The 19,071-nt window shown below is 41.2% G+C and overlaps 3 protein-coding genes across 3 annotated transcripts; 2 read left to right on the top strand and 1 right to left on the bottom strand.

Annotated features, from left to right (window-relative positions):
- Positions 1–1,206: 1,206 nt before the first annotated feature.
- Positions 1,207–4,242, top strand: LOC306741606 (lathosterol oxidase-like; the record flags this gene model as incomplete). Its single annotated transcript, XM_079223914.1, has 5 exons — positions 1,207–1,416; positions 1,581–1,713; positions 1,879–1,979; positions 2,757–2,885; positions 3,166–4,242. 5 exons carry the CDS (start codon positions 1,207–1,209, stop codon positions 3,433–3,435), a joined length of 843 nt encoding a protein of 280 aa, XP_079080040.1. The 3' UTR covers positions 3,436–4,242.
- Positions 4,243–4,298: 56 nt separating this feature from the next.
- Positions 4,299–5,191, bottom strand: anapc13 (anaphase promoting complex subunit 13; the record flags this gene model as incomplete). Its single annotated transcript, XM_079223080.1, has 2 exons — positions 5,056–5,191; positions 4,299–4,424 (listed from the first exon to the last, which is right to left on the bottom strand). Exons 1-2 carry the CDS (start codon positions 5,152–5,154, stop codon positions 4,299–4,301), a joined length of 225 nt encoding a protein of 74 aa, XP_079079206.1. The 5' UTR covers positions 5,155–5,191.
- A 3,265-nt stretch (positions 5,192–8,456) lies between these two features.
- Positions 8,457–17,721, top strand: rspry1 (ring finger and SPRY domain containing 1; the record flags this gene model as incomplete). The annotated part of the gene is made up of 14 exons (XM_079223906.1): positions 8,457–8,854; positions 11,033–11,085; positions 12,365–12,477; positions 13,437–13,563; positions 13,732–13,790; positions 14,154–14,220; positions 15,093–15,224; positions 15,322–15,437; positions 15,597–15,740; positions 15,844–15,955; positions 16,237–16,339; positions 16,443–16,595; positions 17,292–17,396; positions 17,604–17,721. The coding sequence occupies 14 exons, from the start codon at positions 8,457–8,459 to the stop codon at positions 17,698–17,700; spliced, it is 1,779 nt and encodes a 592-aa protein (XP_079080032.1). The 3' UTR covers positions 17,701–17,721.
- Positions 17,722–19,071: the final 1,350 nt, after the last annotated feature.

Below are 19,071 nucleotides of genomic sequence, written 5' to 3'. Positions count from 1 at the left end.
AGGAGGATCCAATTGCAGGAAGGCTCACACACTTCTGATGTCCTAAAGCAGGTCAGTTCAGCAGCCGTAACCAAATTCACCATGCAAGCTCTTTTGAAAGTCCTGAAAAAGTAATCCATGAGAAGCATGAAACAGCTTTTTGAGATTTCTTAGAGATTTTCAGTTTAATAACGCTGCCAACAAGGTGAAAATGCGTGTGTGATATTTGGCTTTGAATGAAGGCAGAAAACCTTTGTTTTGCAGTGCATGCTCATGGTGATTATTCCTGATTCATCCATTTGGGTGAAACAAAACTAAGTCATCCGGTATCTGAAGCCTATGAGATGAAGAGTCATAAACAGTTAATATATAATATATAAAGAATTTAAAAAAAGGTGAAGCTGAGAACTTTCGAGAACTATTACTTGGGTAACTACTTTGCAGAGAGAGAGAGAAGCTCTATCCTGCATGTGGATCCTGCACTTTTACTCATTGCATGAACGTTGCATGTATCTGGCTGCTTAAGTAACTCTGTTTTAGAGTTACTCTGTATTACTCTGTATTTAGAGAGATAGTTCAACCAGGAAAGACCAGTTGGATGAAGACAAGATAATTGTTTATTGTTAACATGTGATATGTGAAGATAAAGTCTCAGAGTCATTGGCGCTTGGACTTGGGAAGATTGTAATTGAGGGCCGTCTGCCCCGATCAGCAGCAAGATAAATCCCCCTGTGGAGTCTAGACACTGGTGGTGCTGATGAGGCTGGTAGGATGATGAGTTGATGAAGCTGATTGATCTGTGAAGACTGGGCGGAGATGGGGAGGTAGTCTTTGACTAGTTGTTTTGTTTTGTCATGTTGCCTTGCTTGGTCTAACTTCATAGTGTCTTGCACATTTACAATACCTGATATCATTCAATTTACCTTTTAATTTGGTTTAAATTAAAAATATCTTTTCTTGAAACTTTATCATGGTGTGTCTCTTATATGTGCCTCAGGAGTAGTTGGACGTTTTTTTTAATAAACCATAAGCTCAAAGCATGGACAAAGTACCCGCAGCTTCTTTTAATTTTCAAAGCCATCCAGTTCTGATTGGGATCTACAAGCCTTTACAGAGTCCTCACTAAGAAACAGAACATCTTACACACTCATTAGTAGGCTGTCATGGTGGTTAAGCGCAATATTGATCATACAGTACATTTCGCTCTCTTCACAGACTGTGCAGATCATGGATCAAGTGCTAAACATTGCTGATAGTTACATCTTCACTCCGTATGTTTACCCGGCCTCATGGCCTGAGGACGGGCCTCTGCGTCAGATCCTCAGCCTGTGGCTGGTGACCAACCTGGGAGCGGTGCTCATTTACCTGGGCTTTGGCGCTCTTAACTTCTACTATGTTTTTGACCATAAGCTCATGAAACATCCACAGTTTATCAAGGTAAGTTGTTTTATGTGGAGACCAGTTGAAGGTCAAGGGATTGATTGGGGTGTGTAAACTATTAGTGGCTGGGGCTGTTTTTTTAATTATTTAAATAAACATCCGACAAATATTCCAAAGCAAACTTGTCCCAGATCCTAACTTTGTGTGTGATCCAACGACAGAACCAGGTAAGAAAGGAGATTCGACTTTCAACCGTCTCCATCTTCTGGATGAGCTTCCCCACTGTGGCCCTTTTCTTCCTGGAGATCAAGGGAAACAGCAAACTGTATGACAACATCAGCGACTCTTCTCTGGGTGAGACAACAGTTATCTGAAACATTAAAACCCTGGGTTCAACTCACAATTGACTGACTGAAGGTTAGCTGATTATAACCACCAATCAAGTATTTCTTCTTCTGCTGAAACAGGTTATAAAACAATCAGTCCGACTGAGATCCATGAGGTTTGTTTCTGTTTCAGGCTGGCCTGGGATGTTCCTGAGCATTGCTGGTTTCTTGTTCTTTACTGACATGTGTATCTACTGGATACACCGCTGCATGCACCATAAGAACATCTACAAGGTGAGCTTGAGCATGTTCATGGCTAGTTTAATGCTGCTCCAAAACAATATTCTTTTATAAAAACAATGAACCAAATGACCGAATTTGAGAGGGATCACTCGTAGTCGCAAAAACACAGAAAATTATCACCTAACTCTGCAGTTCCCCTCAGCTCAGCAGATCACTGTAACTTCTTTCACTTCATTGTTTTTCATCATCAACTTGTTTTTCAGCAGCGGTTTTCGGCAAAAAAGCTTTACACTACTTGCTAAAGAGCAAAGTTAGCAGCTAGCAGATCAAAAGAAGTGGAGCATCCAGCTGCGAAAGAGCCAGATGTTTCCTTCAGTTGTTGGTGGAGATCAAAGCAGAGCTAAAAGGAGAGTTAATATAACATTCTTTAGGTGGGAAAAATCATAACGCCATTATTAAATATGACTAATGTTTATGTGATAATGTAATGTTGTGCTCCCACATGGTCTAAGGTTAGGAAAGTAATGTTCTATATGACCTACGTGGTAGTGGATGAATGTGAAAATGTGACTTGTTGATTTTTGGCAAATCCGGGTTCAACTGATCTACAACCCAATATATTGAAATGAGTAACTGTTTGTCACCTAGTTTAATTTGAATAAATACAAGTATAGGCAACATCTTGCATCTGAAGGCTGTTTCATCATACTTCCTGATTCTGGATCTAATTCAAAGTAGATATTTTTGTACCTTGTCTGCCTGGTGTAGTTTTTTCACTAAAGATAGTTCTAATATTTAGACATCACCATTTGTGTTTCCATCCCTCAGCACTTACATAAGCAGCACCATATATTCAAGATCCCTACGCCTTTTGCCAGCCACGCCTTCCTCCCACTGGACGGCTTCCTGCAGAGCTTACCCTATCACGTCTACCCCTTCATCTTTCCCCTCCACAAGGTGGTGGTCTGCTTGACACTCGATGCTAAACATTTTGACGCTGACATCTGAGGAGTTACAGTATTGCAAATTAGGACTACACAAGCTTCTCTGCATATTTCATGATTTTAAAACTTGACTGATATTATTTCAGGTCCAGCTACATGTGAACACATTTTTATGACATTTGATGTAGTGTAAAAAAACAAAAAAAAAGCAATGAATTCCAAAATAGTTTATTAATTGATGTAAACTTAACTGTACAGTGGTTTTAAATGGCATTTGCATATTTACATTACAGGTGGTCTACCTCTCACTCTTTGTCTTGGTCAACATCTGGACCATTTCCATACACGATGGAGACTACCGCATCCCCAGCCCCCTGATATATCTGATCAACGGCGCTGCGCACCACGTAGACCATCATCTTTACTTCAACTACAACTACGGACAATACTTCACGCTCTGGGATCGTTTGGGAGGCTCCTACCGGCACCCGTCAGCCCTGTTGGGGAAGGGGCCACATGACCACGTTCGCAAGCTCATGGCAGAGGCTGCACACATGCAGTGACGACGGAGCTACAGTCACGATACTGGTTTAAACTTCCCCAGGGAGGTTTCCACAGAGAATATTCAGCCTGGGTCACGATGAAAGAGACAGTGCTATCAGATGCAAAAACAGCCACCGGCAACTCTTAACAGAGCTTTTCCAAACTGAAACCATTAAGTATTCAAAACAATGTAAAGCAGTTTTAGACAAAATTATATTTACCCTAAATAATTCTGCATACAATGGATACAAATCCAAATGCACTGCCTAGAGATAAGTAGGCTGGAAATAACACTATCTTGCTAATTTGAGGTGTAAGTCATAAGTATATAAACGTAAGTATATAAACAAGCAAGTATATGAACAAGCAAGCCTCCCAAATGACTATCAAGTTAAAATAACCGCTCAAGATAACAGTTTAACATTCAATGAAGTATGATTCCTTGCAGGGTTGAAATAAAACAAAATTGTACTGCAGTTTCTTTACAAATTGAGCTCAAAAGAACTTTGTGAGAGTCTGAGAAAACTTTGAGACTTTGATCTGACTTGTGGGAATACTTGTCATATTTACATCCAGAATTGTATTTATCCAACTTGATGCTGATTTATGACCACCACTTTGTAAAATGAGGCCAAATGTTTCTATGACAGGAGTGGTGAAAAGCTTACAGACGACCAGTACGAGCAAATACGAATGCACAAAATAAGAAATTATGTTATTATGAAGATGTTATTTTACATTCTTATTTATCACGACTAGAATACAAACCCAATAACGAAGCAAAAGTACATTTTCGATCATTATGTTGGAACATAATTAAAATCATTCAAAACACACAATACAATGCAAAAAGACTCAATCAAGTGTCTACTTTCTTTTTCCTTCAGCTTCCAGTGCTGGGTGTGTTTTCGTGCAGGCTCTGCAGGGCGAGGTCGGTCCACTTCATCTCTTGTTCTTTCACAGACTCTGTGGAGCCTCCGTTGTCCTGCTCAGCCTCAGGCAATTCTGTCTGACAGAACAGAGAGGGAAAAGATGCCATGAAAAAGAGCAGCATCTCACTCTACTTCATATCAACAAGGCATTAACTGAATATTTGAGGAGAGCAACAGTTGAACCTATAAATACAAATGAAACCGGAATATTTTCTGTCAGATATTTAGACAGGGCCGGAGCTTTCGGGTTGTTAATTATTGACACAACTACTATGCAGTTAGGATTAGGAACTAGTATGTCAGCCTTTGAAAGCATGCATGGGCAAATTTTTAAATTCAGCATGACTTATGAAAGTATGCAAGGCCTGATTCAAGTGTCACATGACTTGAGCCTGAAAGAGGACGACTGTCACTTTGAGCAGGAAAGTGGAGCTTTCTATTCTTACCATTGTCAAAGCGGCTTTCTCTCAGTTTTGAAAGTCTGTGAGCCTCTCAAAACAATTCTCTGAGAGCAGATCAAATTGACTGGATTTCACCTGAGGTTTCAGTGTCACCCAATCTGAGCGAACATTAACATGAGGCTGCTTCCCAGCAAGCTTCTATTGATTTGTCATTTGCCTAACATGCTGTGCTATGCCCTGTTTTAAGACTGAGTGCCCTGTCATGACCTCCACTAGGGGAGTAACAACAATGTCGGTAAGGACTTACCAGAGGGATGGTGACGTCTTCATATGGCAGTCGGTCTTCCCTCCAGGCGTCATCAGTGAGGTCCAGGACTCTCCCATCTCGTTGGATTTCACTGTCCATCCTCTGAGCTCCTGGCCGAGTTAGTCGCAAGCAAACAGCAACACTTTTCAAAACTGTGGTGGAAGTTGAAGATAGCCAGTCAAAGTCCACTGCATAGAAGCTAGTGATACACAATTCAGCAAAGGTTGTGATTAATTGGATGTGAGAAAGGTTCAGTTAGCAGCAAGCGAATTTCAGTTTCTAGTTTTTAGCTTCGCCGTTTGAGCAAAGCAGACGCGGTAATTGTACGAGACAGCGGACGCGTGATGATATCGTCACCATGATGCCTTCATGTGCAGCGGAAAATTGACTTATGAGCAATATATAATCTGCTTAATTGCCAATTCAGTCACAGTCAATTCATAATAACTATGATAATAATAATAATAATAAAATATTAATTTAAATAATAATAACATATGACATAGAACAAGATTGCATTAATAATGATGATAGTACTAATAATAGTAATACTAATAATAATTATGCGGTTTTAAGATCTAGAAAACTCTAATAAACGGACATTTGGTGAGAAGTTTACTTAATTTAGTCAGACTACAGTTTCCAATTATTTATTTATTTAATGACTATAATTACAATAACAGCCATGTCGGGTAATGTTTTGTGGTTTCCATGGTAACCAGACGTCTCTTCTCTGAAGAAGACATTGTAAATCGTTGTGTTGGTTCCCAGCATTTAAAGGTAACTATGTTAACTATATTATCACACCATTCTATCACTAATATTGTCATTATCACCAAACACTATTATGTAGCGTTATTTCATCCACTTGATGTTGACGTCACTGTTTGTACTCGGTAAACAAAACGAGAGAAAACCGTCGAGTCATGTGTACATATTATTGATTTAATCTGGTACTAAAGATGTGGTTTGTGGATTCTGATGTCAGTTTATCTACTCTCTGTAGGCATTGCAATGATGTCAGCCTCCCAAGAACATCAGGTGGAAAATAAAAAAACATGTGTCAACCCTGGAAACCCAGTTTACTGCCCGATGACTGCAGCAGTCAAAGATGTCCTGCCAGCGCTCCGGGCAAAGCCCCAGAATCTACTGTACAGGACCTCCTCCAGTGAATATGGACGTCTCCCTCCAACCTTTGAGAGCTCACCGTCTACTTTCCACCCGAAGTCAAACAGATTCACCAAAGGCCTGATCAAGAGCGGGATGTATCGTGACAACTCCTTCAATACTGCCTTGGACCGAAGCAGGGTGTACGACTGTCCCCATTTACGACACACCATATAAATGCATGATTAACTTATTGAAGTGGTATTTTTTATTTCATGATACGTTTTAGTTTAGAATATGGAGAACACAGTGAATCAGTGGAAGTAGAAACATAATGCCTCACTGCGTGCACAACCATCCTCTTTGATAACAAGGCCTCTTTTTATTACAACATTATATTAGGTTATCAGGTCAGAGCCCTGAGGTTATTTATTATTCATTCTCATCAATAAATTATGAATTTCAGACATCAGGTACTTCTTAAACGGATATCAGTGAATTCAGTGTTTAGTCCCTCTGACATATTGACCTTATTCCCCGATACTGTGTACACGTGTTAATACATGTTGTTTTACATTTACAATTTAGAGTCACCTGGGATATTTAACCTCTTGATCCCTAGCTCTCCCATTCAATGTCCTATAGCTGTAAAGTTATCAGAACTGCAAGATAATACCACATGTATTCTGTATTGTATTGTTCTAGCGCGTCAATGTGATTTAATTATTCGTATAGAATATAGACTCAAATATTCAAAGGTGACATATTCAAAGGTATTCATAGGTGCCCTTTAAAATGGAAATATTCTACTTGTTTTTCTTGAAATTATGACTTATGGTGAGCGTTCACGTACTCTTGGAAAGATCTTTCACACAATGTATGTTCTTGCTGGTTTACTTTCCTACATTAAAAACAATTCTAGGATCGGACTTGTTTGGTGCTGTTCTCTAATGTAGTTAACGTTACTTTATGAACTTTATTTAGCGCATTTCCCTCTGATGTCACATTTTATTGTGATAACTCTCTGTCGTAAAACATATGCCATTGGTACACAGATCAAATACACAAAACAAAATACAATGATGTCTGAAGCAACTCCCCTGGGACGATGAAAGGAAGAGAGAAAGGAAGATTGAAAAAAAAGGTGGGAACCGTGGTCTGTTGACGTTGTCTTCCCCAGAAACCCTCCTCCAGCCGCGCCTCCGCAGCCACAGCTGATGATGGACAAGCTTTTAGCTGCAAACGCTACGGAACTTAGCAGACAGCTAACCCTCGTAAAAATGTGTGTAAGCTTTTAGCCGGTGGTCACATGAATGCGCTGTTTTCAGAGCTCAGTGGCGGCGTGTTAAGGAACGCGGACGGGTCATGTGAACGTGCCGCTGTACCGAACCCGCGTGAGAGCTCCACGCGCAGACCGACGCTCCTCGCGTAGTTTGACAGGAGCACCGAGCAACCCGGGCTAGCAACCGATAGCCGGTTAGCCGCAGTACGGAGCGTTAGCTGCTAGTTAGCGCTCTGTTTTATGAACTACTTGGGTCGACCGAGTTTGACTGAGTGCTGCTGTTTCTCGAGTGTAAGTATGCGTTTGGGTTCAAATTGGACTCTTTTAGTTTACTGACGAAATTATGAGTTTGTAGGACTTGGGGTCTTCAAAAGGAACTGCTAATGATACAATGCCTGGTGGGTGGGTGGCTAGCTTGCTAGCCAGCTAACCTAAATGAAAATAGCTTGTTTATCAACAATACTAGATAAATGTCTCGGTGATTCAGGACACGCTGTCTCCGCACACAGCACAACGACAAATAGCTCATGTTAGACGTAGTGTTGTGGCTGCTTTGCTTGAAAGATGCACTTGGCTAATGTTTATTATTATTTTTTATTTATTCTAATTTTCACTATTTTATTTCTTCCAGGCTTCACATTTATATTACGGGGTGTGTATTATCGGCTAGTTTACAGCTTTGGTGCTGGTAGAACACGACTAGCTGCTAAACATTACATATACTGCTCTAACAGACTTGACTTATAATTTAACTCTTTTCTTTGTGTTTTGTTTTGTGTTGCTTACACAGTCATGCGAGCCCTGGTTGAGAACTGGACCGGAGCCTTGGGCTGTCTATGATGTTCAAAGCTTTTTTTTGTTGCATCACCTGACCCCTCCTGGTCTATTTGACTCGCCATTATTACTCCAAAGCCAATCCCACATCTCTGCTTGGCAACAGTATGATCGTTCACGTTGACCCCACCCAGCCCACTGGGACAAGAATACCCCAAAACCAAGCTCGCCAAATGATATGATAGTAGCCACCTGGATCACTTTTTGTGCTTGCAGGAGCCTCGCAAGGGTTCTGCTCTTCCTTTCTTCCTCAAACTCCCTCTCTCCATTCTGGGAGACCCTTGCCAGTGTGGTCTCCGGCACTGGAACCATGGGTAACAGCTGTGTGTGCCGGGAGGATAGTGACTTGGAAGATCATCACCACGGGTCTTCGAGGGCAACCCGGGGTCAAGCTCGGCGGGTGGACCACGGTCCAGGCGTAGGTGTTGATGCCGGAGAGGCGCGGAGCAGTAGACCCAGGGACCCAGTCAGGCCGCCACGCCGAGGGCGAGGGCCCCATGAGCCGAGACGGAAGAAGCAGAACGTGGATGGCCTGGTGCTAGACACATTGGCTGTCATCAGGACACTGGTGGACAAGTAAGTCTTCATAAGAGTAATGAGATTATAGAGATAAAGAGGATGGGTGGAAGGGTCGGAGCCATCTGTACAGTTTTATGAAGAGTTTTCTATAGTTTTCAATGAGACAAACAGCCAAAAAATCCTATTGCCATTTACGTTTAGATACTTTAGTAGTAGTAATTAAATGTGGCTATAAGGCACAAGTGCTCTGGAAAATAAATCAAGGTGTACTAGCATATTTATTATGCTAGTACATAGTTTTCATAAATTGAGATTATCATGAGGATCAACTAGATCACTGGCTCCACAGAAGCTACTCACGACACTGGAGCTCAGTCAAACTCATGCCCTCTAGAGCCAGAAAAGTCATAGACGTGGCTGTCTTCCAGCAGACACATCACACAAGGTTGTTAAGTTGTCATGCAAACACATCGCATTCATGACCTTTTGAAGGAGTACATGGTAAAGTCACGCCTGATTTAAATCTTGTGTCCTTTATTTGGAACAAATGGCACAGTATTTCACTCAATAGCCTGCTTGAAACAGAGACATTTTAAGGCTACAACTTTGACAAAACAACACTGTGGCCCAAACTGACAAAAGTAACTTTTTTTAATGTAACAAAATGCTTATCTTTACATTTTATTTTTTTAAATGTGCTCTGAAGTTAGCCGGTTCTGTATATTTATGATATATTGTCAGCAGACTGAAAAACCTTGCGCATCCTCCACAGAGAGCACTTTTTGCAATTCAGTTTCCTTTATATACTGCGTTCCCTCTCTTGATGTAGAGGTATTTGTGTGGCCTGCGTAGATGTTGAAGGACTTTTTTTTTATCCTCCTGTTCCCTTAAGCTATCATTACCTTCAGAGAAAAGCTGTTCAGCATGACCCATTGGGATTTTCAGCTATTTTATCAGCACAGGTTTTGGTGGCTTTGAGAACAAAATATGGGAAGGATGAATGTTGAGTGTGTCCAGCGAAGAGATGCCTATTGATATGAAAAATGAAATAATGACTGTTAAAATAGACCCATGTAAATTGCAGGTAGTGTAGTCTGGTCCTATCGTAGCAGCAGCTAGTATTTTCCCTTATTTTTTCCGTCTACCTTTTAATGAGAAACCATTTTCAGCCACTTGAACACCTGCATATTTTATCTACAGTAAAATGTACAGATTTACTCCACTTCATTGACATTTATTCTTGCACAGTTTGTCTACACAGATTAACTTTAGGCTACCATTTTAGCAAGACTAGTACATAAACAAGTTCACCCAACTTTGTTAATCAATAACTGCATTTCAAGCTTGAGGTTCAGTATTTATGGCAGTTGTAACACAATATGGTGGAGATTGTGTACATCTGTGCTTTTCAGTTTTGGTTGATTTGATATGAAACAATATTAAGTTTACATTTTATGGTCTAAATAATTATTCTATCAAGTAACCAGATGATTTATTGTTGGTAAATACACTTTTCAGTTTCACCTCCTAATAGAACTGCATTATTTGGAAGCTGGTGCCCTTATATTGTACACCATCTGTTTGTCAAGAAACTAAAGTAATACAACATTGGTTGCAGGATGAAGCGAAACAAATCACTTAAGAGAATACTGCTAAATACTGCAACTTGAACCACTGTCTTTTGAATACTTTTCCAACCCTGTATGAAATGTGCATGCACATTTCCAAGAATGCGTTCACATTTGACTCCTAGATGAAAGAAAACTGAGTCACAGTAATTCTTAGTTGTGTTAGGAATCTTGAGGCTCGGCTTGAGGAGTTGGCTGAAGTCATGGCTGCAATAATGAAAGCAGTTTTCAGCTTGGGACGAGCCATGACAAGCAACAGCATTGGCAGCATCAAAACAACAACCACTGAAGTAAATCTTTTACGCTTGCCTTCCTCTCTCTCCATGGGATAACATTACTGTCCATAGCCATGAATGCTATCAGAGGAGCACACAGAGGCATGGGTCGTTTGATTGATAATGTTTCATATGCGGTGATCACAATGTCGTAAAGACGCGTCCTGTAGCCACCTTCATTTGTGGCAAGTTTGCACATAAAGAAACTCTCATATTTAAAAAAAAAAATAAAAAATAGAGCAGAGTTTGTTATGTCTACAGCATTCATGTGAAATGAAAAAGATCTGAGAAACAGGTTGTTATCACATTCTGTCCAAACTTCTGTTTTTCAGTGACCAAGAACCCCCTTACTCCATGATCACTTTACACGAGATGGCAGAGACCGGTAAGGAAAAAAAAAACCACTCTTTCCCTCTCTGGGCATGGACTTATTAAACAGCCCTTTATCCAGTTAAAATAATACAGATATGGTAAGCAATGTGACGTAATGTAAATGTTCCTGTGTTTTGTAATGAGACTGAGGTTATTAAATGGGGAAATGTAGGAACATTAGCTCTCCTCAGAAACGGTAATTTAACGAAGTGGCTAATGTCTCAACCGACAAAAAGATTTCATGGTAGATCCTTAGTCTTGTGCACAATACGTCAGAGTTTCTTCAGGTTGAAATGAAACCATCCGCTGGACTGTAGGAATTTCTACTGACTCGTGAGGAGTCCCAGGAATTTAGACAGGTCTGTATGTATATATGCCATTGATACGTGTTGTTCAAAAAGCTGGTCCTGCAGTAAGCATAATTGGTTTGGGTTTAGCTGTGTTCTGTTGTCAAGAAGAAACACAGTTTTGAAGATCAAAATGTTAAAAACCTACTTTAAGAAGATGGGTGGGTTTGAATGAGGTGTAAAATGGGTCATTCATGTCCATCTGTAGTGTTTTCTGCTTACAATCCTGCAGTTATATTCTTGCCTCAGCATTTCTCCAACACATCACATCACTTGGGACAGGGATGCAGTCACAAGCCTAAACACTGCAGCATCATGTGTTGCTCACTACTTACTTATTGGGCTGATTTTCATTGGTGTTTGTGTCTATTCAAACTTTGCGTTGATGTTGGTGCGTGTTTTTGGTGCTTTCTTGTGCTTATGGTGAATGATGCTCTCATGATGTGTGTGTTTGTGCGTTTGCGGTACCCTTTTGAATTCTTGTGTTTGCACATATGGTGTTTGATGCTCACATGGTGTTTTCGTGGAGTTGGGTCTTAGCTTGCAGACACTGAACCCTGAAGGCAGCCAAGCAGCAAGCCAGTCACTTTCTGTTTGACATGTGCCACGATGTTACATTATTCATCAGCCAGTTGGCAGGGGCTTTCATAAGTGTTAGAGAGTTTCTTATTGAGTCATCTAATGGACAGGAAATGGATGTTCTAGTATTTATGCTGCAGCTGATAGTCATAATCTAAATCTAAATAAAAAAAAAAACCTGTCTCACAAAGTGATTTCTGCACAGTTCAGTTACCTGTTTTTGTGTGTTTTCATTGGGACTAATAGTGCTAATTCCTTTTTTTTAAGTGTATGTGTTATAATGAAAGAACAGGAGAACCATCTGAATGGTCGCATCAATTTAATCTGTTGAGTCTCAATTCAATAATTTGCTCTCTTCTCCCTCAGATGATGGTTGGCTGGAGGTTGTCCAGTCTCTGATTCGAGTGATCCCATTGGACGATCCGCTTGGCCCTGCAGTGATAACCCTTCTGTTGGATGAGTGTCCCCTGCCCACCAAGGTAAGTGGCAAAAAACTGTGTATGACACAGGAGGAGTCGTTTGGGGTAATAACTTTAAATTGATATGACCTATAACCTAGAAATGTCTAATCCCAACTTTGACCAAAGCCTGAGGTGGAAAAGATGAAATCTCAAAACTAACCCAGGTCTAATAAACACAAAATCTTTGTCTTCCACTTGCCCATGGCCCTTTCTGTATTTTGGTGGTAGCTCATGATCAGCTGTTTTGTATGCCTCGAGGAACTGGCTTGTAACTTCATCACATGTATTGTTTTCATTTGGCCTCTGCTCCACCTCCCCCTCTTCCCCACACCACCTAATTTGTCCCCTTTGGACAAATACAATCTGTTTTGGACCCCCTGCCTCCTGGTCCAAAGTAACCTGAGGACAAAGGACATACTATGGCACTCTGAACAGTATGAACTTTGTAGTCATTCCAGTATTTGAACAGAATTATGCTCCACCTAACAAAACATATTTGCAGGTTTCAAATGTACAATGCAAAGCCTCAAACACACCAGCAGCTACAAAAACGAAATAAAAACTTGCCTGCATGTGGTGTGTATAATAGCACAGGCTGGACTCAAACTGCTAGTATGAAAGTGCTGGCACTGCAGCTCTGCAGCTGGATGATATTGTCTGATGGAGGTTTCTGCTGCATCAGTAACACTTAGTCTCTGTTAAGAAAGTCGATTTGATTTACTTTTGGTGTTTCTCCAGCTGTAGGTCCAGAAAATCACTGCGTCTGTGTGTGTGTGCTTTTACCCCCACTTGAATTTAAGACTCTGTAACTTTACCTTTTTAGGGGAATTCCCATCACAATCATGTATGTCTTTGGTAAAATTGTGACTGAAATTGTACCGTTTGATCTCTCCATCCTCAGGAGCGTTTAGATTGTTTTGTAGAAACTGTGTGTATCTGACTTTCATCAGAGTAACTGCTCCATCTCCTCCCCTCAGGATGCTCTCCAGAAACTGTCAGACATGTTGAGTCTGAGTTCGGCTGTAGCGCGACAGGACGCTCTCAACCCTGCTAAACACAGAAACACCACAGCTGTCCTGGGATGCCTGGCAGAGAAACTGGCTGGTAAAGTCCACATTTACTCGCGTGATACTTTAAATCCTTGAGTTAATATTCTTTGCTCTGCACCACTTCCATTGGCAAGTTACTTCCTCGCTATGGACTTGTAGACATTCAAACATATTTTTCCCTTGTGATTTTCACTCATTGACGCAATTTCTTTACGCTCTTTAGGTCCGGCTAGTATTGGATTGTTGAGCCCTGGAACCCTTGACTACCTTCTCGAGAGCCTGGTGAGCACGCGCAAGCATGTATAACTGTCATTGAACTAAGTCATGAGCTAACAGATGTATGCAGGTCGATGCTCTTCATAGAGTTTATCCTGAAAGGAAGACAAAGTGAAGGTTACACAGTCAATAAAGTGAAGTGGCTTTGTGTCATTTGTCAGTTACAAAAATGCTCAACCACCTTGGTTTCATTCAAAATCTGTCCCTGGAAGCATGCTCACTGTGAAGTAATGACAGAAGGCCTAGTTATACGAGACATCTGTTGTTATTATTATTATTATTATTATTATTATTATTATTATTATTATTACTACTATTGTAGTGTCATGAAAGAAAAACTGATGATCATTTCTGTACATCTTCCTCCAGAGCTCTGAAGCCCACCCTACTGTCATGCTGTTTGCTCTCATCGCTTTGGAGAAGTTCTCCCAGACCAGTGAGTTCAGGCCAGTTCATATGGAAGATTCATGATGAGTCAGTTGAAATCTTGTGACTTTCTTACAAAACAAAACACAGAGATGAACAGAAAGTGCCTTTATCAGAGGAATGCCATGACAACGGGCAAGTCTCAACTTGCTTTCTACAGCTTCCCTTTTGTTAGTTGGTTTACTTTTGTTTTTTAATACAATTATGCTGTGAGGTAGAGACACAGATGTTCAGTTCATCAGCAGTTTTTTCCTGTTCATTTTCAAACAAATATGTAAATTGCTCGCTGGTACAAATGCAAAATTAAAGCATTTTAATACTCTTAAATACAATTCTCCACATATTTGAAGTCCCCACAATGAGTGTAGGGGTGGGAGAAAAATGTATTCTTGGATGCATCGCGTGAATGCATTCTCTCATGAAAGATTATGACTCTATGCAGAAAACTCAATAATCGAAAATTTCCAACTCAATTCTCAACGTTATAAATTTGTCTGTAACAATTCTGTGACGCCTGTCCGGTCCTGACTGTTGATGGATGGAAGCATTTTGCTTCTTCTTCCGCCCAACTCGGAAAGGATGAAATGAATTACGAAGTAGATTCAAACCTTTTATTTGCCAAAATTTGCAGCCCTTCTCAGTCATTGAGAATCAGAGCAACTTTGGAACCGAGATACATTCATTCAACATTCAGCTTGACGTTTTTACGGACAACAACACCAAAGCTAAAGTCATTGAGTCACTGAGGAAAGCAGGGAGGATGGTAGTAACACACTGTGTGGACATCCATTGCCGCAGAATCTAGTGTCAACGAGCACTTTATCACTGTATGTATAGCTGTGACTGTTTTAACACACGTGCCTGGTGCATCTCCTTGCCCAGGTGAGAACAAGCTGACGGTGTCGGAGTCGTGCATCAGCAATCGACTCGCTGTCCTGGAGTCGTGGGCAGAGCACCCTGACTACCTGAAGAGGCAGGTCGGATTCTGCTCACAATGGAGCCTCGACAACCTGTGTGAGTACAAGTAGCCGCGTTGCTTTATTGACATTGTATGTTTGGAGTCACTGAAGAAAGAAATGTGAGAATGCTTCCTCTGTCGTCCTCCGTCCAGTCTTAAAGGACGGCCGTCAGTTCACTTACGAGAAGGTCAACCTCACCAACATCAACGCCATGCTCAACAGCAATGATGTCAGCGAGTACCTCAAGATCTCCCCGACTGGACTAGAGGTCAGTCTGCGTTTGCGTGTGATCTATGAGATGGATCATGGATGCACAACAGATCCACTCCATAGGAAATTATATAATTATTATTATTTTGAACCTGCATATTTAAAATGTAAATGATTTATGAATGTTCTCTCTCTCTCTCTCTGCTCTCATCCTCAGGCACGATGCGATGCCTCGTCCTTTGAGAGCGTGCGTTGCACATTCTGCGTGGATTCGGGCATTTGGTACTACGAGGTGACGGTCATTACATCAGGCGTGATGCAAATCGGATGGGCCACCAAGGACAGCAAGTTCCTCAACCATGTATGCCTCTTCAGTGTCTGTACTGTTCAGCTCTTCCACATCCAGTTTTTCTGCAGCCCCATAATGTGGCGTTTTTTTGTGTGTGTGTGTGTGTTTTTTACAGGAGGGCTATGGAATAGGTGACGATGAATACTCGTGTGCGTATGATGGCTGCAGGCAGCTCATCTGGTACAACGCTCGCAGTAAACCTCACTCTCACCCCTGCTGGAAGGAGGGTATGCAGTGTACACACACAGACTGACGTTTTTCAACCATGTACTTAAAGTCACTTGTCTGACTGAACATCAGAAAGTGAAGGGACACCCCGCTTAAAATATTATTTATTTGTTTAGAAATTGCTTCATCGTATTTAGTTTTTCTCGGGTGTTTTTTTGATTTTTAGCACCCACACGCTGCTGTCAGCGCCAGGCTCTGATTAACCTCCCACACGGAGTATCAGATAATAGTAATAACAGCGCGCCAAGACTTTATTTGTCTGCGTGTGTGGCCTGTTTAGGAGATGCCATCGGCTTCCTGTTGGACCTCAGCAAGAAGCAGATGATTTTCTATCTGAACGGACATCAGCTGCCACCGGAGAAACAGGTCTTCTCCTCAGCCACGTAAGCACACGCACACGCACCCGCACCCTGATATCTGTCTTTCCATTTTCTGTCTCCTCTCTCAAATTCCTCCCTGTCTTTCCTTCACTTCTGTGTCAATCAGGTCCGGTTTCTTTGCAGCAGCCAGCTTCATGTCTTACCAGCAGTGTGAGTTTAACTTTGGGGCCAAGCCTTTCCGTCACCCACCTTCTGTGAAGTTCAGCACCTTCAACGATTTTGCCTCACTGCTGCCCAGTGAAAAGATCATCCTACCCAGGTAAAACATTGTAACTGGTCCTTTTTTAGTGTCTAAAATCAACTTGGAATACGGGAAGGCTGTTGTCTTACCCAACTGTCTGCTGGCTAGTGAATCATTTGTCTGCACACGGCGTCTAACCCTTTTGGGGTTGCTCCAGAGGACATGGATAATTTGGATCTCTCATTAGTTTGATGGCTGCATTAAAGCAGCTCTTTAGACTAATTTTAGAAATGTAATGACTAGTTAAAGGACGACTTGAAGGAGTATAACAATATTTATACAAGAGACAGTCACTCATCATCTTTACAGTCTGATGTGTACAATGCAACCGAGCCGTCTTTTGACAGGCACTTGGTTATGGCTCTTTTAGTTTAGGGTTTCCAGTAAATCCTGGCAGTGACCCAGCATCCACAATACTCTGGCAGTGGAACACTGCAATTGAATGCACTATTAATTTGACTTATTACAACAGAATTTGACAAGACACATTGTCTGCCATTTGAAGGGTCTACCAGCCTGTATTATATGACATCTTTTGTGAAACAAGCACAAGAAAAAATAGCCTCAACATATATTCACTTTGTAAGCTTGAGTATACAATGAGAGCAAACTAGTTGAACTGGAATAAGTATTAGACTAAGTATATATGCACAGAAGACAACAGCTTTAAAATACATGTCTGTTAATGTAAATGTGTGTGTGTGTGTTTCACAGACACCGGCGTCTGGCCTTACTAAAGCAGGTTAGCATTCGAGACAACTGCTGCACGCTGTGTTGTGACGTCATGGCTGACACGGAGCTGCGGCCCTGTGGGCATGGGTACGTATGCATCTGGTGGTGATGGTCAAACTGTTTAAATTCAAAATATTCTCGGTCCAACAAGTTGGATAGAATATCATTGACAGCAGCTTGTTTTGTAAATAATAATATTTTAGACTAATACCCAATTTTCTTCTGTTTTTATTATTTTCTATGAATGGATAATAAAATCTTCCTTTATGTCCCGCCCCCTCTTCTATCCTCCAGTGGTATGTGTATGGAGTGTGCCTTACAGTTAGAGACGTGCCCGCTGTGCCGCCAGGACATCCAGACCCGCGTCAGACTCATTGCACATATCTCCTGACAAACCTCCTGCTCCTTCTCCAGCAAGAAGAGACACACAAGCCCGACAGCCTCGCCCCCCTCCTCTAGTCCCCTCCCACCCAGCAGGGCTACGAGCACGGTGCCACAGTGTTGTGATGATGCCAGAACGGAAACTTCTGGTACGAGGAAGCGACGATGGAGGGGTGGAGCGAAGAAAATGAGGAGATGAGAAAAGGGGGATTTAAACCTAAAATGAATCCCCAGGAGCTTTCTCCCATTTGCCTACATTTCCTCTTTTGTATCCTTCTGACATCTCACTGCAGAAGCTGGGGCCAAGAATTGTCAACTTTCTATAAACTGCGTTTATTTCAGAAATGAGGAGCAGAAAGAATTTAACGAGATTACAGACGGAACCAATCTCTCATCTGCAAGCCCTGCGTAGAGTTATCAGACATCCTTTCTATGATATGAGGATCCCACTGCGCTTTTAGCCCACAGGCTACTACTATTTAATCCCATCATCGTCATGCACACGTCTGCCGATCCGAAAGGGCTGGGTAACAGAAAGGATCACAGCCTGTCGTACAGTATTAAACCCACGGTACAGATACATTTGCGATGAATCTCACTTTCATGTTTTGGGGTGTAGATATGCGAATTGTGGTGTTCTCGAGGTAGCATTTTAATTCTCTTTTCTCAAGGTTATACCAACACCTATCCTTTCTCTGTCTTTACTGGTTGATTTCCCACTGGTAGGGTTTTCCATTTGGAAAAAAGACATTGAATTGTAAAATGTCAGATTTTACTCTTGATGTCAGAAATCTTTAGAGTTGCTGAAACTATTCCAATATTTTAGTTTTCTGATTCGGTTTACAAATGATAGAAATGTAACTAGCACAGAGAACGTTAACGGAAAAATTCTTGTTTGACAACCAGAGAAAAAAACAACAACTTGAATCTATATTGTAAGTGATTTGTCACGCATCTGACCCTGCTGCTTTTTGTGCTTTATTGTCTCTTCTCAGATGTTGATATTTCCTCACTCTCGGTCATGTATGCAACAAACGCAGCTTAAAAGACAGAGATAAGAATTGACAGAAAGTTAATCTGTAAATGAAATCATGTTTTCTCCCCAATTATAAGTGCTTATATTTGAAGAGCCACTGAGGGAGAAGTATACAAGTGAATTCCCACCATAGTCAGAATTTATCTGGGATTGTTTGATTGGTGCTAAAAATTTGGCAACAACTTTTAACGCCGCGCCACCGTGAGTCGTGCTTTACTGAGTACATACGTCTTCATTTTTTGTTTGTTATGACAGACAACAGTCGTATTAAGATGACTATTTTGAATCCTCCAAGATGTGATTTGATTTTGTTTTATTAATGATGGTGAACGCTGATGTAAAAAC

This window comes from Taurulus bubalis (assembly GCF_910589615.1).
Source record: "Taurulus bubalis genome assembly, chromosome: 9".
Lineage (NCBI taxonomy): Eukaryota > Metazoa > Chordata > Actinopteri > Perciformes > Cottidae > Taurulus > Taurulus bubalis.
Note: the sequence above shows the minus strand (reverse complement) of the source record. Positions and strands in the feature narration are given on the sequence as shown.